This window comes from Microchirus variegatus (assembly GCF_963457635.1).
Source record: "Microchirus variegatus genome assembly, chromosome: 20".
Taxonomy (NCBI): domain Eukaryota; kingdom Metazoa; phylum Chordata; class Actinopteri; order Pleuronectiformes; family Soleidae; genus Microchirus; species Microchirus variegatus.
Genome location: NC_139821.1, coordinates 1,257,286 through 1,278,888, shown reverse-complemented (window position 1 = coordinate 1,278,888; position 21,603 = coordinate 1,257,286). Strand labels below are relative to the sequence as shown.

At 41.2% G+C, this 21,603-nt stretch overlaps 5 protein-coding genes across 6 annotated transcripts; 3 read left to right on the top strand and 2 right to left on the bottom strand.

Moving 5' to 3' along the window:
- Positions 1 to 349: 349 nt before the first annotated feature.
- Positions 350 to 4,368, top strand: LOC310941973 (alpha-aspartyl dipeptidase). 2 transcript variants are annotated; one of them, XM_083907237.1, is made up of 8 exons: positions 350 to 543; positions 974 to 1,062; positions 1,169 to 1,243; positions 2,103 to 2,182; positions 2,381 to 2,554; positions 2,697 to 2,756; positions 3,791 to 3,873; positions 4,059 to 4,360. In XM_083907237.1, the coding sequence occupies exons 1-8, from the start codon at positions 446 to 448 to the stop codon at positions 4,123 to 4,125; spliced, it is 726 nt and encodes a 241-aa protein (XP_083763363.1). In that variant the 5' UTR covers positions 350 to 445; the 3' UTR covers positions 4,126 to 4,360. The 2 variants fall into 2 exon arrangements, with proteins under 2 accessions (XP_083763363.1, XP_083763364.1); XM_083907238.1 differs by lacking the exon at positions 2,103 to 2,182 and having other exon boundaries at positions 4,059 to 4,368.
- Positions 4,369 to 7,387: 3,019 nt separating this feature from the next.
- Positions 7,388 to 8,353, bottom strand: LOC310941520 (olfactory receptor 4B13-like; the record flags this gene model as incomplete). The annotated part of the gene is made up of 1 exon (XM_083906707.1): positions 7,388 to 8,353. The coding sequence occupies one exon, from the start codon at positions 8,351 to 8,353 to the stop codon at positions 7,388 to 7,390; it is 966 nt and encodes a 321-aa protein (XP_083762833.1).
- A 2,328-nt stretch (positions 8,354 to 10,681) lies between these two features.
- Positions 10,682 to 11,608, bottom strand: LOC310941519 (olfactory receptor 11A1-like; the record flags this gene model as incomplete). Its single annotated transcript, XM_083906706.1, has 1 exon — positions 10,682 to 11,608. One exon carries the CDS (start codon positions 11,606 to 11,608, stop codon positions 10,682 to 10,684), a length of 927 nt encoding a protein of 308 aa, XP_083762832.1.
- A 3,481-nt stretch (positions 11,609 to 15,089) lies between these two features.
- Positions 15,090 to 16,016, top strand: LOC310941938 (olfactory receptor 11A1-like; the record flags this gene model as incomplete). The annotated part of the gene is made up of 1 exon (XM_083907193.1): positions 15,090 to 16,016. The coding sequence occupies one exon, from the start codon at positions 15,090 to 15,092 to the stop codon at positions 16,014 to 16,016; it is 927 nt and encodes a 308-aa protein (XP_083763319.1).
- A 3,024-nt stretch (positions 16,017 to 19,040) lies between these two features.
- Positions 19,041 to 19,952, top strand: LOC310941965 (olfactory receptor 11A1-like; the record flags this gene model as incomplete). Its single annotated transcript, XM_083907229.1, has 1 exon — positions 19,041 to 19,952. One exon carries the CDS (start codon positions 19,041 to 19,043, stop codon positions 19,950 to 19,952), a length of 912 nt encoding a protein of 303 aa, XP_083763355.1.
- Positions 19,953 to 21,603: the final 1,651 nt, after the last annotated feature.

Below are 21,603 nucleotides of genomic sequence, written 5' to 3'. Positions count from 1 at the left end.
GTACTTTTACATGACAATAGTACTTTTACATGACAATATCACTTTTACATAATAGTACTTTTACACGATAATAGGACTTTCACATGATAATAGTACTTTTACATGATACTAGTACTTTTACTATCTCTCTAAAATATTGTACTTAAAAGGTTCAATGAATAAATTGTTAAAAATAAATAAATAAATAAATAAATAATAACAACAGTTGTAACTGTGTAGTTACGGTGTTATTCCAGTAGGTGGCGTCGTTTGTCAGAGAGCATATTATAAACAGATTTTTATGACGGGGCTTTTATTGTGAAAGTTGACTCTTGTTCAAAAGGTCAAAAAGTGTCACCGTTCACGTGACAGTCAGGTGAACTCTGACCCCGCAGCTCCTCTGTGTGTGTGTGAGTGCGTGTGAGTGAGTGTGTGACAGAGTGTGTGTGTGAGTGTGTGTGACAGGATGAATCAGCGGAAGCTCCTGCTCGTGTCTAACTCGAGCCTCCACGGCAGCGGTTACCTGGATCACTGTCAGAGCCACGTCTGCGCCTTCTTCACGCGGTGAGTTCACGCCGCCAGTTCCCGTTGAGAAAAACACCAATTTAACGTTTACGCGACCGCGACGCGAACAAAACACGCTCCCGCACCACAAACTCCATGTTGTGTGTGTGGAGGGAGTTCTGAGGTACAATTCGGCTCACAAGGGATTCCTTTAAAGACATGTTTTAATGGAGGAAATTCATCTTAAACGTCAGTGTGCACAGACATAAAGTCAGTGCCACTTCATATTATAGTTATATACTATGAAAAACATTCAATATTTATATCAAACTACATTATTCCTGTGATTCATTAGAGATTTTTATGACATTTGACGACCAAAAAGCATTAAATCCTCAGATTTTGATCATGGACTTTGGTGAAAGTGTCGCAGTGCAGGACTGTGCTGCCCCCTGCAGGACACTGACAGTATGACTGTGTGTTTTTTCAGCGACGTGAAGCGAGTGCTGTTCGTCCCGTACGCTCTTCACGACAGAGACGCCTACGCTAAAACCGCCCGGGAAAAGTTCCGAACTCTGGGTACGTTTCTCGTAACATTGACGACATTCTAATAATAATAATAATAATAATAATAACAATATAACTATGCAGCGGGACTGATCCAGCTCATGTCTGACCCCTGCAGGTTATGAGGTGGACAGCATCCATGAGGCGTCAGACCCGGTCGCCGCGGTCAGGAACGCGGAGGCCATTTTTATCGGTGAGAAAAGCGATGAGTCAGCACAGCAGGGGGCAGTGTTTCACTCTCTGTTCCCTGTTCTTCTTCACTTCCTCCTCCTTTTACTCACTTCTCTTTCTTTAAATGTGCAATGTGTGTGTGTGTGTGTGTGTGTGTGTGTGTGTGTGTGTGTGTGTGTGTGTGTGTGTGTGTGTGTGTGTGTGTTTTGTAAATGCGGTACACTGAGGACCAGTGAGTGAGGTCTTAACCAACAAAGTGAGGACATTTTTACAAAGTGGGGACATTTCGGCCGGGCCTCACTTTGTTTTCACTGAAATCACTTCCTTGGGTTGTAAACATGCTATAATCAATTTGGTATAAAAAATAAAATAAAAAAAAAGTTTTCCAGCCCTGGTGGCTCCACCTGCAGACGTGTTATGGTACTGCACCCAGTAGTTCTTTATATACGTCATTTATGAAGTAGATATTTGTAATTGTGTTGATTCATAAAGTGGAAATGCTGGTCCTCACTTTGTCAGCACGTTTACCTGAAGAATGTGTGTGTGTTCTTGTACTTGTGGCATACTGAGGACCAGTGAGTGAGTTTCTAACCAACAAAGTGAGGTCATTTTTACAAAGTGAGGACATTTTGGCCGGTCCTCACTTTGTTTTCACTGAAATCACTTCCTTGGGTTGTAAACATGTTATATATATAATTTTGGTTAAGAAAAAAAAAAAAAAAAAAAGCCCTGGTGTTTCATACACTTTTTGCTCAGGGGCTCCACCTGCAGACGTGTTATGGTACTGCACCCAGTAGTTCTTTATAAATGTCACACAAGTAGATATTTGTGATTGTGTTGATTTATAATGTGTGTGTGTGTGTGTGTGTGTGTGTGTGCAGGAGGTGGGAACACCTTCCGGCTGCTGAAGTGTCTCTATGACAACGACCTGGTGACGGAGATCAGGAGGAGAGTTCTGGAGGTGACACCGACACCTTATTTATACCTTAAAGAAAACGTTGCGTGTGAGCGCCCCCTGCTGCTGAAACCTAACAAGATAAGACGTGTGATGGTGGAGGCAGCAGTGGATCGACAACTCCTGTGTGTCGTGATGTTAAAAATCCCTGATTTTCCTTCTGCACCTGATCTTCTTCATCTTCCTCTTCTTCTTCTTCTTCAGGACGGCGTTCCTTACATGGGCTCCAGCGCCGGCACCAACGTGGCCACGGTCGGCATCAACACCACCAACGACATGCCCATCGTCTACCCTCCGTCCTTCTCGGCCCTCGGCCTCGTGCCCTTCAACATCAACCCTCACTATCAGGACCCCGACCCCGGCAGCCGTCACATGGGCGTGAGTCCACACTCGACGCACACTCGGTGACCTTTGTCTCCAGTAAAAACCTCCGTCAGCCGATCAAAGTGTCGGCGCGTGATCGTCACGCGATAAGAAACCGCCGTGTCGTCGTCTTTTCTGATGTTTGCTTGTTCGACAGGAAACCAGAGAGCAGAGGATCACACAGTTCCACGAAGAAGCCGAGACTCCTCGTGTTGTGGTGAGACTTCGTCGTGGTTATATCACCGGTCACGTGACCTCATTATTATGACATGAAAACAATCATCCTGGACTAAAATAAACAAGTGTAAACATGATAGAACGTCTGAGCTAAAAGAGAGAAACACGATCCAGAATCAAATCATGGAGTTGGAGAATTGGGATAGTAACACTTTACAAACCTTTACAACACTTTACAGCACTTGACAGTGCTTTGCAACACTTTACGGCGCTTTACAGTACTTTACAACACTTTACAAACCTTTAAAACACTTTACAGTACTTTACAAAACTTTACAACACTAAAAATGTACAGCACTTTACAAAACTTTACAACACTTCACTGTACTTTACAACACTTTACAAAACTTTACAACACTCAAAATTTACAACACTTTACAAAACTTTACACCACTTCACCGTACTTTACAACACTTTACAAACCTTTAACACACTTTAAAGTACTTTACAAAACTTTACAACACTAAAAATGTACAACACTTTACAAAACTTTACAACACTTTACAAAACTTTACAAAACGTTACAACAATTCACTGTACTTTACAACACTCAAAAGTTACAACACTTTACAAAACTTTACAACACTCAAAATTTACAACACTTTACACAACTTTACACCACTTCACCATACTTTACAACACTTTACAAAACTTTAAAACACTTTACATCAGTTTACAGCCGTTTACAACACTTCACATTACTTTACAACACTTTACAAAACTTTAAAACACTTTACATCAGTTTACAGCCGTTTACAACACTTCACATTACTTTACAACACTTTGCAAAACTTTACAACACTTAACAAAACTTCACAACATTTAACAACAATTTACATCACTTTACAGCACTTCACAACACTTTAAACTTTACAACAGTTTACAGCAGTTTACAACAGTTTACAACACATTACAATAACACTTTACACCACGTCACAACACTTAACAACACTTCACAGCACTTTACAGCAGTTTACAACACTTTCCAAACGTTACAACACTTTGTGTTTTCAGGGTCTGAGAGAAGGATCTTTGTTGTTGGTCGAAGGAAACAACGTCAAACTTCTGGGAACCACCAGAGCCAGACTCTTCACCAGGTAACTGTCCACCTGTCTGTTTGTCCACCTGTCTGTTTGTCCACCTGTCTGTCTGTCCACCTGTCTGTCTGTCCACTCACTCGCCTGTCAAACACACTGTCTAACTCACCGACATACAGTCTTGGTGATTTATGTTGTATTACCAGCAGAGGGCGCTGCTCTCATTATGAGTGATTCTTTTTCAGGAATCAGCCGACAGTGGAGTATGAACCAGGAAGTGACCTCAGCTTCCTGCTCACACACACACACTGACTCAGCGCTGACTCATCATTAACTAATCATTAACTAATCATTAATTCATCATTAACTCATCAGTTAAACTGGCTTGATGGTGTAAACGTGAACGTATGAATCTGAATAAACGTTTTCATGATTTTATAAAATGATCAGAATGTTTTGGTTTTTGTTCTTCATAAAGTTCAAACTTTATTTAAAAAACAAACTTGAACATCATTTAAACATGAAACTCAGATGATTTTATTTAAACATTTCCTTTTATTAATTTATTAATTTAACACAGAAACATAAATAAATAAATATTATATGAATATATTATTATACAGTATATTATATATGATATTATATTGAACATGAAGACATGAATTTAGTTTATTCAAATAATAATAAACATTAAACTTTATCCGTGTTTTGTTTAAAAGTGAATAAAATGTTTAAGATCAAAGTGGATTTTATATATATTAGAAATATTAATATTAAATATGAAAATATCTAAACTTTAATGTCATTCAGATAATAAAACTTTGAATATAACGTTCATGTGAAGAGTAAAATAGATCAATAAATATTGAATAAAACACTCAAATATAATGTATAATAAAGTTTATTATAAACAGGTTAAAGACATTGATTCAAAAACATTGATTTATCCGTTAAATATAAACAACAACAGTAAGAAACACGTTCATGTTTTCACAGAGGATTATTTTTATTATACATTTTTCATGTTTATGTTCGTGTTTGGGTTCAATTTCACGACAGAAACACGTTAAAAAATCATCTTCACACGTTCACACGTTCACCTGCAGCATGAAGAGTGAAAAAAACAGCAGAAAATCTCAAATGTTTGTTTCTAATATTTTAAATCTTTTATCTTCTCATGTTTACTTGGAAGATGAACGTATGAATTTCACTCACACAAACATGGATTTAACAAAAACATGATTTTCAGAAACATTATTTGTTTTTTTTCTCTCTTTGTTTTCGACCAAAACAAAAAGAAATGACTGCACCTTATCAGTGTGAAAGTGAAGGTTTAGTAAAAGTGAGTGAGTCTAATCTCACAGATCTCACAGATTAAGCTCAGATTAAACTCAGATTAAGCTCAGATTAGTGCAGTTTTAAACAGCGGCTGCAGTTTTTTGCAGGAACACACAGGTGTTTATGTTCACGTTTGGGTTAAATTTCACAACAGAAACACGTTAAAAATCATCTTCAAGTGTCAACATTGACTTGCAGCATGAAGAGTAAAAGAAGACTTTTTCAAAATAAAAGATTTAAAATCTTTTATCTTCTCATTTTTACTTGGAAGATGAACGTATGAATTTCACTCACACAAACGTGGATTTAACAAAAACACGATTTTCAGAAACATTATTTGGTTTTTTTTTCTCTTTGTTTTCGACCAAAACAAAAAGAAATGACTGCACCTTAGTGAAGGGTTAGTAAAAGTGAGTGGATCTAATCTCACAGATCTCACAGATTAGGCTCAGATTAGTGGAGTTTTAAGGTGTTCATGTTCATGTTTGGTTTAAATTTCACGACAAACACGTTAAAAAATCATCTTCAAATGTCAACGTTCACATGTTCACCTGCAGCATGAAGAGTAAAAGAAGACTTTTTCAAAATAAAAGATTTTAAATCTTTAATCTTGACATTTTTACTTGAAGATGAACGTATGAATTTTCACAAAAACATGATTTTCGGAAACATTATTTGTTTTTTTTCCTCTTAGTTTTCGACCAAAACAAAAAGAAATGAATGCACCTTATCAGTGTGAAAGTGAAGGTTTAGTAAAAGTGAGTGAGTCTAATCTCACATATCTCACAGATTAAGCTCAGATTAGTGGAGTTTTTTGGGTTAAATTTCACGCCAGAAACACGTTAAAAAATCATCTTCAAGTGTCAACGTTCACACGTTCACCTGCAGCATGAAGAGTAAAAGAAGACTTTTTCAAAATAAAAGATTTTAAATCTTTTATCTTGACATTTTTACTTGAAGATGAACGTATGAATTTAACAAAAACATGATTTTCGGAAACATTATTTGTTTCTTTTCCTCTTTGTTTTCCGCCAAAACAAAAAGAAATGACTGCACCTTATCAGTGTGAAAGTGAAGGTTTGGTAAAAGTGAGTCAGACTAATCTCACATATCTCACATATCTCACAGATTAAACTCAGATTAAGCTCAGATTAGTGGAGTTTTAAGGTGTTCATGTTCATGTTCGTTTGGGTTAAATTTCACGACAGAAACACGTTAAAAAATCATCTTCAAATGTCAACGTTCACACGTTCACCTGCAGCATGAAGAGTGAAAGAAGACTTTTTCAAAATAAAAGATTTTAAACCTTTTATCTTGACCTTTTTTACTTGAAGATGAACGTATGAATTTAACAAAAACATGATTTTCGGAAACATTATTTGTTTTTTTTTCTCTTAGTTTCCGATCAAAACAAAAACAAATGACTGCACCTTATCAGTGTGAAAGTGAAGATTTAGTAAAAGTGAGTGAGTCTAATCTCACATATCTCACAGATCTCACAGATTAAACTCAGATTAAGCTCAGATTAGTGGAGTTTTAAGGTGTTCATGTTCATGTTTGGTTTAAATTTCACGACAAACACGTTAAAAAATCATCTTCCAATGTCAACGTTCACACGTTCACCTGCAGCATGAAGAGTAAAAGAAGACTTTTTCAAAATAAAAGATTTTAAATCTTTAATCTTCACATTTTTACTTGAAGATGAACGTACGAATTTAACAAAAACATGATTTTCGGAAACATTATTTGTTTTTTTTTATCTTTGTTTTCGACCAAAACAAAAAGAAATGAATTGACCTTATCAGTGTGAAAGTGAAGGTTTAGTAAAAGTGAGTCAGACTAATCTCACATATCTCACATATCTCACAGATTAAGCTCAGATTAGTGGAGTTTTTTGGGTTAAATTTCACGCCAGAAACACGTTTAAAAATCATCTTCAAGTGTCAACGTTCACACGTTCACCTGCAGCATGAAGAGTGAAAGAAGACTTTTTCAAAATAAAAGATTGAAATCTTTAATCTTGACATTTTTACTTGAAAATGAACGTATGAATTTAACAAAAACATGATTTTCGGAAACATTATATATTTTTTTTCTCATAGTTTTCAACCAAAACAAATAAATTAATGCACCGTATCAGTGTGAAAGTGAAGGTTTGGTAAAAGTGAATCAGTCTAATCTCACATATCTCACAGATTTCACAGATCTCACAGATTAAGCTCATATAAGTGCAGTTTTAAACAGCGGCTGCAGGTTTTGCAGTAACACGCCGCTGAATCCCGACACCTCTGAAGACCACGGCCCTGATCTTCGGGAGGCTCAGGCCGTAAACCAGAGGGTTTGTGACGGGAGGAACCAGCAGGAACTCCAGCGACAGCGCCGCCACCACGAAGACGTCGACGCGCTCCGCTCTGTAGAGGCTGAGCAGAACCTCGCAGAACACCGTGACGCAGAAGTTGCCGAAGGTGACGACGTGCGGCAGACACGTGCGCGCCGCCTTCCTCCTGAACTCCGGCGAGCTCCTGCGACACAGCAGCAGGACGCGGGCGTACGTGTAGAGCACGAAGGAGAGCGGCACGAAGACGGACGCCGCGGCGAAGAACTGGCTGGATTTGCTCAGCGCCGCCGTCTCCACGCAGGAGAGCCGCACGACGCTCCACGTGTTGCAGAACAGCCGCCGCAGCCGGTTCCCGCACAGAGGGAGACGAACGGTCGAGTAGAAGAAGAACCCGAACACGGCCACGGGGTAGAGCGCCGCCGACGCCAGCAGGTTCCGGACCACGGACGCCGACATCTTGCCGTGGTAGCGCAGCGGGTGGAACACGGCCACGAAGCGGTCGTACGCCATGACGGTGAGGATGGTGACCTCCTGACCTTTGTAGCTGTGGATGACGTACATCTGGGCGAAGCAGGAGGCGCGCGAGATGAGGCGGGCGTCCGACGACAGCAGGTCGCGCAGGAAGCGCGGGAAGAAGGCGGCCGAGCCGTACAGGGAGTTCAGGGACAGCGAGCAGACGAAGACGTACATGGGCCGGTGCAGGGAGCGGCGCGACGACACGGCCACCACCACGGCGGCGTTCGCGCCCACGATGGCGGCGTAGACGCACAGACACGCGCAGAAGAGGACGTATCGGAGCGCGCCGAAGTCCGAGAAGAGGGTGAACTCAAAGTACGGAGGGTTCGTGCTGCTGTTCGTCCACATGTCCACCGCGTGTGTGTGTGTGTGCGTGTCCTCCTGATGATGATGATGATGATGATGCTTCATCCACTCACTCAGTTCACTCGCTCTAATCCTAACTCCTGCACAGGCTGCTCTGCTCCTTTATACTAAAACACACACACACACACACACGCATGCACGCACGCACGCACGCACGCACGCACTCACACACACACACACACACACACACACACACACACACACACACACACACACACACACACACACACACGATGACGTCCATCATCTTCAGCAAAACACTCTCATAACTAACTCTAACTCTAACGTGCTCACGAGAACTTAGCTACATTTATGTTAACATGTTCACATGAATCTAGCTAACGTTAGCATGTTCACATGAATCTAGCTAACGTTAGCATGTTCACATGAATGTAGCTAACATTAACATGTTTCCATGAATGAAGCTAACGTTAGCACACTGACGAGAACGTAGCTAACGTTAGCATGTTCCCATTAATGTAGCTAACGTTAACGTGTTTCCATGAATGTAGCTAACGTAAGCCTGTTCCCATGAAAGTAGCTAACGTTAGCATGTTCCCATGAATGTAGCTAACATAAGCATGTTCACATGAATGTAGCTAACATTAACATGTTCACCTGAACGTAGCTAATGTAAGCATGCTCACAAGAACGTAGCTAACGTTAGCATGCTGATGTTAGCTAGTGTTAGCATGCTCACAAGAACGTAGCTAACGTTAGCATGCTGATGTTAGCTAGTGTAAGTATGCTCTCAAGAACGTAGCTAATGTTAGCATGATGAGGTTAGCTAGTGTTAGCATGTTCACGTTCACGTTAGCATGCTCATGTGAACGTTAGCATGCTCACGTGAACGTTAACTAATGTAGGCATGCTCACATGAACGTTAGCTAATGTAAGCATGCTCACGTGAACGTTAGCTAATGTTAGCATGCTCACGTGAACGTTAGCTAACGCTAGCATGCTCACGTGAACGTTAACTAATGTAGGCATGCTCACATGAACGTTAGCTAATGTAAGCATGCTCACGTGAACGTTAGCTAATGTTAGCATGCTCACGTGAACGTTAGCTAACGCTAGCATGCTCGCGTGAACGTAGCCAAAGTTAGCATGCTCACGTGAATTTAGCTAACGCGAGCATGTTCACGTGAACGTAACGCTATGTGAGTGAACTCGTTTAGCTAGCATTTTAAGCTAGCGATCTTTTCATTAACATCGTTCATCTACGTTACGTTAGTGTTCATTGGAAGTCACATACAGGGATTAAAACATGTTTTGTCTTTTAATAATCCACTGTGGATGCATTGTTATTCACTAGCTCCAGGACCGGGGCACAATGGCCAATTTGAGGCCATTTTATCTGCCGAGGGAATTCTGAATACTCAATACTTCTCTAATTCTCAATACTGTGATTTTCCGAGACCACCGTTGGGGGTCAAGGGCTACCATTTTTTTGCCATAACAAAGATGGGGCCGAAAGCGGCGAAACGAGTGCGCTACAAATGAAGTATTTACTTTGTTAATAGAGATATAAAAATGATCTTAGTTTAGGCCCATATTATGGATTACTGACGTCATTTTTTGAGTAACATTTATTTTTATTTTACGATCTTTTGTCAATAGTCGGCCGGTGTGGTTTACTTTTCAATAAGTCGTGGTGTGTGGTAACTGTCAGCTGAATATTTGTATGAGTATCATCTTATTACTAACTGACAACCTAATTACTTTTTTGGAGTTGACAGACTGGACTCAACACTTGGTTTTGAGGGACAGTTAAGATTAAGGGTTAAGATAGGAATTGGAATTGGCAATTTGATGGCTAACAGTTCACGGCCTCCCTGAAACAGCACTGGATATGGCAGTGGTAGAGGAGAAGAGCCGGGTAGTTATTCTGCAGGTATACTAGGGTTAGGGTTAGGGTTTGAGGCTCGTCAGGTCGAGGCTTGGATGACCATCCTTGGCGACTACTGCTTCTTGTGTTGAAATGACGGCTTTACCTTACCAGGGCCTTTATCATCCACTGGTTCACCTCAGGGTTGAGTTCTCTACTCCGACTCTTCAGAGTCACTATACAGGTCACATGACATGAAGTTTGCCGATGGCTCACGACAGACAAAACAGGCAAATCTATGGTCAACATTTAAGTTTATTCTTCTTCATTTTCATCACTTCACAAAGTTAAGACAAAAACACAAATACATCATTTAACAGTTTAGTAGAATTAAGTCACTTCACAAACTACACTTAAAATACATTTTCAAACAAAGCATTAAAAACATCAATGTTACTATTATAATGGTACACACACACAGATTAACGTGATCTGACGTGAAAGAACAAACGTTTGAGGTGTTTAGAGATTTCCTTCATCTTCAGTCCGTATATGAACGGATTGAGCAGAGGATGATAAACGATCATCTGTAACGTGAATATCAAACTCACCAGCTTCGACGAATTCACTCCCAATCGAACGACGATGACGTCGTAAGCAACAAACGCGGAAATGTTGAACAAAACCAGCAGGTGAGGTAAACAGGTTTGTGCAGCTTTGGTCCGGACTGTTCTAGAACTCCTGTAGGATATGATCAGTATCCTGGTGTACGTGAACAGGATGAAAACTGTAGGTAAAAGGACGAGATTCACTAAAACCAACAATCCGTACACGGATATAACGACAGAGCTCACACACTGAAGTGTGTAAATCAAAGTGCTGCAGAAGATTCCTTTTAAACTCGAGTGACAGATCTTTACGTTATAATACATCACAATCACCCCGGTGAGTTCACACGCAGGTACGAGCCAAGCTGAAACCAGGAAGACCGTCACAGTGGATCTTCTCATGATGCTCTGATAGTGCAGAGGTTTACATATGGACACATACCTGTCATAGGCCATGGCCGACAACAGCAGGAACTCTGACGCAGACAGAGAGTAACGTATACAAGCCTGAAAAACACAGTGTGTAAACGTGGTGAGCTGTTCTTCAGACAGGAAGTCGATCAGCAGCTTGGGGTGGATGGCAGTGCTGTGAAGTATAGAGTTGATCAACAGAGCTGCGATGAAGACGTACATAGGCTTGTGAAGGTCTTTGTGAATCACAATGAGACACACGATGGTGAAGTTAGAGCAGACGATTAGAACATAGAGAGTAAACATGATGACAAAGTAAACATATCTGTATCTCTGCACGTCTATATGTCCTTCAAAAGTGATATATGTGACATTCAGTTCATCCTCCATCAGAGAAACAACAGGTTAATCATCAGTGATACAGTCAGATCATATGTCAGACACATCAACAATCACATGTGACAAGACTGCACTAACATGTCACCTGCACTAGACTGGCTGACTCATCCTCAGATACCAAAGTCAGAGAAAGTCAAGCTTCTGACTGTGAGCTGAGTTTTTATCAGACTGTTTCAGCCTCTATAGATCTCATTAAAGTCTCCACTAACATGGAAACAAGTCCACAAGACCCCAGAGTCCACAACCCACAGGTTTTCATCAAGGGAGAGTTGAAGTTGGTCAGATGTTTTCATCAGATCACAACATCCAGACTCTCTCTTTGTAAATGTGATGTTCTGTTTGTAATCTGCTGAACTCGTGTCTCTAAGTGACAGCTGTCCGTCCGTCCTGAAGACAGATCCGTGTCCTCTGTGGCTCTGCTTGAGGTTTCTCCCATTTCCCCCCCCGTGCAAGGGTTTTTGTGAAGTTTTTGGTTTGATATTCATATTAATAGCAGATGCTCACATGCTCCTGTTGCAGCTCATAATACGATCGTCTGATCCAACACTAGTTTCGATGTGCGTAACATTTGCATTTTACTGAGCTAGCGAATAACAATGCAGCCACATAACATTGTGAAACACACAGTGGATTATTAAAGGACAGCGTCCAACATGAAAAAACATTTTTTAATCTATGTATGTGACTCTGATACATCGATTCAAGCAGAGAGTGTTAACGAAGAGATGGTCACTAATGCTAATGCTTCCATCATGGTTTGGTTCGGTTCGGTTTGGACTGGAAAGGTCATGGGTCAGGCTTGCATTTGGGAACAGTACCTTCACTTGGTAGATGTGGTGTGGGCTGTGCCCGATGGCCTCAGGAACATTCGTAAAGATGTGTCCGAGTGTCGCGTCTTTCAGTCGCAGCTGACATCCCAGAACGATGGCAACCGGCGCAGGAAGGCCGACCGAACCACTGAGAGAGGGGGGATGGGCACTCCAAATCAAACCCTAGCCACAGCAAGCATGAAATGTGTTGTAAGGATGAGCGCAGTGCAGTTATGCCACCACATACTGGTCAGACCGAGGATCTGTCACATCTGGGAACATGGCATCAGACTGGAATTGGCTGGAGAAAGGAATAATAACCGGTTGCACAATCTCTTACATTTGTACTATGTGTAAAGGCCTGCTGTCCAGACCAGTGCATCCAGGCTCTGATAGAACCAAAACAACCATACCCGACCATTCCATTTTTGGGACCCTTCCCCTGGGGGACTAGAGTAAAATGGTATGGTACTGGTCAAGCTGGACCGGCTCTAGCCGCAACAGTCAGCTGTGACTGGGTGACTCGACCAAAACAACCATCCCCGACCATTTTATTTTTGGGACCCTTACCCTGGGGTACGACGTCACGATATGTATCGCAGCGACGCAGCCGTCGGGCCTAGCACAAACCCCTGTCCTACCAAGTAAAGGTACTGTCTTCAGTCAGAATGTTAGCCTGACCCAGGCCTTTACCATTCCAAGCAATACCGTACTGCATCTGTATGGTAACACAGCTTTATCGTCCTCAGCAAATCACTGCAGAAATGTCCCGGGACATCTTTCAATCCTATTTTGACTTTGTGTTAGTCCCTAAAAGTCTTGTTTTGGATTTGTTCATGTGGACCGAACGACCACAGCAGTTCTAAGAGCGAGTCAGGAAGTTGTTTCCTGTTGGAAAAGTCGTGTAAATAAAGACATGGACATGTTCTTAAGACATCGTAGACTCAAACTGATGTAGAGTTTATTACGCAAGTCTTTTGTTCAGTGGCCAAAACATGTTTTTCCATGTTTTCCCGATGATGATAATGTGTCAATACCTCGTAAAACCACACTAAAAAACTCTTTAAATCAGTAAATCATTAATCTCACTGAAGAACCCTCTTGATAATTGTCCTGCTCTTTTAGTTCAACACATTTTGCTGTTTCATCATAAAACAAATCAAAAATACATTAGCTTGTGACAAACATGGTGTTAAACCCTCTAGACTCGTGGTCTCCTGAGGCTGTTTGACCACTGGGTGATCATTAGCTGATCATTAGCTGATCATTAGCTGATAATAGCCCGGCGCTAGTTAGGACCTCCTCCTGAGGCCTGGACTGTTGTTCACCACAGTCTCACTGGGGACGTTCGTCACAGTCCGACACTGTCAACACAGTCATTACTGTGTCTTTACATCAGCTCTGGGCTTCTGTGGACACTGTGTTGTTAGAGTTGCATCACACACACACACACACACACACACACACACACACACACACACACACACACTGACTGTTAATCTCAAAGTTGACCAACAGGTCAAGCTTCAAACTTAGCAGGTCACAACACTGAAACTAAGTTTGATGAGTTTGCTTCAGACCTTGGAACTCTGAGGGCCTTCTGTCTTTAGACCTTCTGTCTTTAGACCTTCTGTCCTTAGACCTTCTGTCTCTAGACCTTCTGTCTTCAGACCTTCTGTCTCTAGACCTTCTGTCTCTAGACCTTCTGTCTTTAGACCTTCTGTCCTTAGACCTTCTGTCTCTAGACCTTCTGTCTTCAGACCTTCTGTCTCTAGACCTTCTGTCTTTAGACCTTCTGTCATTAGACCTTGGAACTCTAAGGGCCTTCTGTCTTCAGACCTTCTGTCCTTAGACCTTGTCTCTAGACCTTCTGTCTTCAGACCTTCTGTCTCTAGACCTTCTGTCTTTAGACCTTCTGTCTTTAGACCTTCTGTCCTTAGACCTTCTGTCTCTAGACCTTCTGTCTTCAGACCTTCTGTCTCTAGACCTTCTGTCTTTAGACCTTCTGTCTTTAGACCTTGGAACTCTAAGGGCCTTCTGTCTTCAGACCTTCTGTCCTTAGACCTTCTGTCTCTAGACCTTCTGTCTTCAGACCTTCTGTCTCTAGACCTTCTGTCTTTAGACCTTCTGTCTTTAGACCTTCTGTCTTTAGACCTTCTGTCTTTAGACCTTGGAACTCTAAGGGCCTTCTGTCTTCAGACCTTCTGTCTTTAGACCTTCTGTCTTTAGACCTTCTGTCTTCAGACCTTCTGTCTTTAGACCTTCTGTCCTTAGATCCTCACAAAAACCCTTGTACGGGGAAGGACACGGACGGACAGTAGGTGTCACTTACAGAAATGAGTTCAGCAGATTAAAAACAAACTCATACGACCACAAAAACTTCAACTCTCCCTTGATGGAAACCTGTGGGTTGTGGACTCTGGGGTCTTGTGGACTTGTTTCCATGTTAGTGGAGACTTTAATGAGATCTATAGAGGCTGAAACAGTCTTATAAAAACTCAGCTCACAGTCAGAAGCTTGACTTTCTCTGACTTTGGTATCTGAGGATGAGTCAGCCAGTCTAGTGCAGGTGACATGTTAGTGCAGTCTTGTCACATGTGATTGTTGATGTGTCTGACATATGATCTGACTGTATCACTGATGATTAACCTGTTGTTTCTCTGATGGAGGATGAACTGAATGTCACATATATCACTTTTGAAGGACATATAGACGTGCAGAGATACAGATATGTTTACTTTGTCATCATGTTTACTCTCTATGTTCTAATCGTCTGCTCTAACTTCACCATCGTGTGTCTCATTGTGATTCACAAAGACCTTCACAAGCCTATGTACGTCTTCATCGCAGCTCTGTTGATCAACTCTATACTTTACAGCACTGCCATCCACCCCAAGCTGCTGATCGACTTCCTGTCTGAAGAACAGCTCACCACGTTTACACACTGTATTTTCCAGGCGTCTACATATTACACTTTAGCCACGTCAGAGTTCCTGCTGTTGTCGGCCATGGCCTATGACAGGTATGTGTCCATATGTAAACCTCTGCACTATCAGAGCATCATGAGAAGATCCACTGTGACGGTCTTCCTGGTTTCAGCTTGGCTCGTACCTGCGTGTGAACTCACCGCGTCGCTTGTGATGTATTATAACGTAAAGATCTGTCACTTCACTTTAAAAGGAATCTTCTGCAGCACTTTGATTTACACACTTCAGTGTGTGAGCTCTGTCGTTATATCCGTGTACGGCGTGTTCCTTCTGGTGAATCTCGTCCTCTTCCCGACGCTTTTCATCCTGTTCACGTACACCAGGATACTGATCATATCCTACAGGAGTTCTAGAACAGTCCGGACCAAAGCTGCACAAACCTGTTTACCTCACCTGCTGGTTTTGTTCAACATTTCCGCGTTCGTCGCTTACGACGTCATCGTCGTTCGAATGGGAGCGAATTTGCCGAAGCTGGTGAGTTTGATATTAACGTTGTACATGACGGTTTATCATCCTCTGCTCAATCCGTTCATTTACGGACTGAAGATGAAGGAAATCTCTAAACACCTCAAACGTTTATTCTTTCAGGTCAGATCACATTAATGTGATGACATGAACATCACCTGTGCTGTTGTTGTGTAACAGTAAATGTACAGACTCACAAACACTTTTAAATTAAACCCTGGTTTTACTGAAAAAAAATCACAGCTGTGTTTTCTCATGTTTTCCTGCATCAGAATCAACATTTGTACAAATGCTATAATATAGTATATAGTGTCGTACTACATGATTAATGTATAGTGTTTAAAATACATGTCAGAAATGAACTGTCCTTGAATTAAACTGTGGATCATTTGTTAATGACACTTATACACTTATGACACTATATATTATAATATATATATATACACAATAGAAATGTAAAGACAGTTCCTGAGGCCATCAGGCACAGCCCACACCCCATTTACCAAGTGAACGTACTGTTCCCAAATGCAAGCCTGACCTATGACTTTTCCAGTCCAAACCGTACCAAACCAAACCATGATGGAACCATTAGCATTAGTGACCATCACTTCATTAACGTTCTCTGCTTGAATCGATGTATCGGAGTCACATACATAGATTAAAAAATGTTTTTTCATGTTGGACGCTGTCCTTTAATAATCCACTGTGTGTTTCACAATGTTATGTGGCTGCATTGTTATTCGCTAGCTCAGTAAAATGCGAATGTTACGCACATCGAAACCTGTGTTGGATCAGACGATCGTATTATGAGCTGCAACAGGAGCACGTGAGCATCTGCTATTAATATGAATATCAAACCAACCTGATGTGCTTGAATAGTGTGTGAATGACACAGCTTTGTGTATTTGTGTCGTTACTCACGTATATTACCTTTCTTGTTTTTAATTTTTATTACATTTATATTCATATTTCATTTTATTCTTCTCTGGGAACGCCCTGGGTCCTCTTCATAGAACCCTTCGGATCCCTAGACCTGTTATTGATACCCATTGTTCAAACTCCTACAATAGTTTCTGTCCTGTGGGCTAACAGATATCAGATGTCACTGACAGCTTAGACCAGGAGGGGGTTGTCCTATGTAAATGTGATGATTCTCACCGAGCCCTTTGAACTCAAACTGGCAACCCTCCGGTTACAAGCCAAGTTCCCTTTCACTTGGCCATGTGCTGACCTCATCTTCCCAGCATGACCTAACTGTGCTTCCCTGATCGGGGTTGTACCTATGTTCCCCGGGTCCTATGTTCCCCGTTTTTCCCAAAAAAGGTCCTATGTTCCCCACGTTGTATGTGACAGGGGAACATGGGACCCTTTTTTTGAAAAAGGGTAGGGTTAGGGTTAGGGTTTGAGAAAGGGTCCTATGTTCCCCGGTCACATACAAAGCGGGGAACATAGGACCCGGGGAACATATGACCCAATACGGTGCCCCCTGATCCACTCTCTCCTCACTCATGAACAAGATTCCTAATCCCGCCAACCTGAACTGGGAAATCCAGGACCATGGCCTCAGATTTAGAGGCGCTGACCTTCATCCCAACTGCTTCACACTCAACTGCAAACAACCCCAGAGCGAGTTGAAAGGTTAGGGTCCACCACATATTCCTAAAGTACGTCCTACAGTTGTGTCCCTCAAGGGAAGTCTTCTCCAGGTCCACAGAACATCTGTAGACTGGTTGGGCAAACTCCCATGGCCCTTCCTGTATCCTTACAAGAGTATAGAGATGGTCTGGTGGTCTGCAGCCAGCCTTAAATCTGAGATTCAACTATCGAACCATGCAGACCTTCTCAGGGAGGCTGAGTAGTGTCGTCCCCCTGAAGATGAAATGCACCATCTCATACCAGAATATCTTAAACATGAGGACCACCACCGCAGTCTGCCACTCCAGAGCTACTGTCCCCAATGTCCACTCAATGTTTCAAATACATGTCAACCATCTCAGCTCCACAACATCGAGAACCTTGATGAATTCTGGGTGAATTTGATCTTTCCTGAGGTTCTGCCACTGCTGAGATGTTTAACTTCAAAATCCTCCCACCTCGGAGTCTTAGCCAACCAACCAAGCCCTGTAGGACTCCTTCTTCATCTTGATGGCTCCCTTCACCTCTGGTATCCACCAGGATGTTCTTGGATTACCACCACGAGGAGCCACAGCAGCCTTTCGACCAAAGCTCTGGACAGCTGCCCTGACAATGGCAGAATGGAACATTAAAGATCCCTTTCCCCATCAGCCCTAGACTGTGATTGAATCTTACCCTACCCTTACACCGTTGTAGGGTAAGGGTTAACCCTAACCCTACCCGGTGTTAGCTAGCTGCTTTCATAAATGGTCACTTATTTTCTGACATTAGTGTTCAAAGCTCAACGTTCCTTTAGATGTGTATCAAACCAACATATTCCAACACAATTCGACATTGTAACGTGCTTATTTGCGAAAATATATTACAACGTAAATGTCCCTCGGCAGACATGGCCACCATCTTTGTTGAAAAATATCATCCGGATCGCTGAATCCGCAAAGCATCATGGGTAATTTCATCTTCCACTTCTTTTTAAGCTCGCACCAGAGCTCACTACGTTTTGAGGGTTGATTATAAGGAGAAAATCACATTTCCTCTTTGCTCCACCTAGACGAGAACGAGCAAAATGTAGGGTTAGGGTAAAAATGTAGAGTTAGGGGAGGAATTGGGACGGGGCCTTAGGCTGATGTAGGTTTTATTACGCAAGTCTTTTGTTAAGTGGCTGAAATCTGTTCTTTGTGTTTCTGCTGGCAGCCATGTTTTTACTGAGCGTTAGCCTCTGTGTGGACTTTGCTAACTGTGTGTTCAACTCTCCCTTGATGGAAACCTGTGGGTTGTGGACTCTGGGGTCTTGTGGACTTGTTTCCATGTTAGTGGAGACTTTAATGAGATCTATAGAGGCTGAAACAGTCTGATAAAAACTCAGCTCACAGTCAGAAGCTTGACTTTCTCTGACTTTGGTATCTGAGGATGAGTCAGCCAGTCTAGTGCAGGTGACATGTTAGTGCAGTCTTGTCACATGTGATTGTTGATGTGTCTGACATATGATCTGACTGTATCACTGATGATTAACCTGTTGTTTCTCTGATGGAGGATGAACTGAATGTCACATATATCACTTTTGAAGGACATATAGACGTGCAGAGATACAGATATGTTTACTTTGTCATCATGTTTACTCTCTATGTTCTAATCGTCTGCTCTAACTTCACCATCGTGTGTCTCATTGTGATTCACAAAGACCTTCACAAGCCTATGTACGTCTTCATCGCAGCTCTGTTGATCAACTCTATACTTCACAGCACTGCCATCCACCCCAAGCTGCTGATCGACTTCCTGTCTGAAGAACAGCTCACCACGTTTGCACACTGTGTTTTTCAGGCTTGTATACGTTACTCTCTGTCTGCGTCAGAGTTCCTGCTGTTGTCGGCCATGGCCTATGACAGGTATGTGTCCATATGTAAACCTCTGCACTATCAGAGCATCATGAGAAGATCCACTGTGACGGTCTTCCTGGTTTCAGCTTGGCTCGTACCCGCGTGTGAACTCACCGCGTCGCTCGTGATGTATTATAACGTAAAGATCTGTCACTTCACTTTAAAAGGAATCTTCTGCAGCACTTTGATTTACACACTTCAGTGTGTGAGCTCTGTCGTTATATCCGTGTACGGATTGTTGGTTTTAGTGAATCTCGTCCTTTTACCTACAGTTTTCATCCTGTTCACGTACACCAGGATACTGATCATATCCTACAGGAGTTCTAGAACAGTCCGGACCAAAGCTGCACAAACCTGTTTTCCTCACCTGCTGGTTTTGTTCAACATTTCCGCGTTTGTCGCTTACGACGTCATCGTCGTTCGATTGGGAGTGAATTCGTCGAAGCTGGTGAGTTTGATATTAACGTTACAGACGATCGTTTATCATCCTCTGCTCAATCCGTTCATATACGGACTGAAGATGAAGGAAATCTCTAAACACCTCAGACGTTTGTTCTCTTGAAAAATCACCATTATCATCTGTCATCCCTCTGTGTTGTTGTTGTTGTGTAACAGTAAATGTACAGACTCACAAACACTTTTAAATTAAACCCTGGTTTTACTGAAAAGCTGTGTTTTCTCATGTTTTCCTGCATCAGAATCAACATTTGTACAAATGCTATAATATAATATATAGTGTCGTACTACATGATTAATGTATAATGTTTTAAATAACTGTCCTTGAACTAAACTGTAGATCATTTGTTAATGACACTGTAAAAAATATAACAAATTCACTATATATTATAATATATATATATATATATATATGTACACAATATAAATGTACAGACTGCCCAAATATATTCACTAGAAAGTGCTGTTTTACACGCATTAAACCTATATTTACAGTTATATTCAGTTATATTTTAAAAGTATGTAATTATAACCCATTTATTACCAGTATTTCCTCGCTGATTCAAATTAATGGGTTGTTATCAGGTGTGTTGAAGCAAGGAAACTTGTATTTATATGTATATGTGTGTATATATGTATATATACACATATATACACACATATATGGGTCATTTTACGAAAACGTGCCATTTTGCATGTTATTATTAGTATTATTTTTGCATGTTTTTATTAGTATTACTTTAATTGTGTTTAAGGACTTATTTGGTTCCTTCCCTATCAGGTAAACATGTAGAACAATCTCAGACAATCTTATTTTTTAATTTATTTCCCTAAAATAATCAATCATTCACGTGTGTTCTGTCAATCGCGTTACCAACAAAATAGTATTATATCGTATTTCATAAGTATTTGTAGTGACACTTCAGAATAAATCTAGTATATTATGAAATATATACTGTATATCCTCCCTGTTTACATTCAAAGTGTATAGAAATTAAAATAAATAAGTTACAAAGTTATTTATATGAATGGATACGTTCAAGCGCATAATGTTAGTTTATAGTTAAAAATCATGATAAAGTAATATTTTAAAATACTTATCCTATATACTCAAAGGGGTATAGTTATATTTTACTTAACATTAAAAAAGGTTATTTACATTTTTCTTTTTTTCTGTTCATGTATGTAGAGGGTTTTCTGAAAGTAACGCAATTGACAGTAAAATACCTGTTCAAAAGATGTGTTTGTTTGTTTATGTATGTAAGTATAGAATATTATGGAAATGAACACTTAATACATGGAATACATGGTGTGTGTATGTGTGTGTGTGTGTGTGTGTGTGTGTGTGTGTGTGTGTGTGTGTGTGTGTGTGTGTGTGTGTGTGTGTGTGTGTGTCCACAGAAGCCCAGAGCTGATGTAAAGACACAGTAATGACGTCCAACCCCAGGGAGACAGTGTGCTGAACAACAGGGGGGCGGGGCTAATTAAGGCCTAATTGCCACCCAGTGGTCAGTGGTGGTGACGCAGCCTTAGGAGACCACGAGTCCTGAGGATTCACTGGGTCACGTCATGTGTGTCATTGTTTCATCACTTCATCACACAACAAACACACTTTATCAAACTTTCATTAGAAGTTTTTTGTTTCTTTTTTGTTATTGTATTATGTCCACACAGTCAGGTTTCTCCAGGTTCTCCAATTTCTTCAGGTTCTCCAGGTTCTTCAGGTTCTCCAGGTTCTTCAGTTTCTCCAGTTTTTC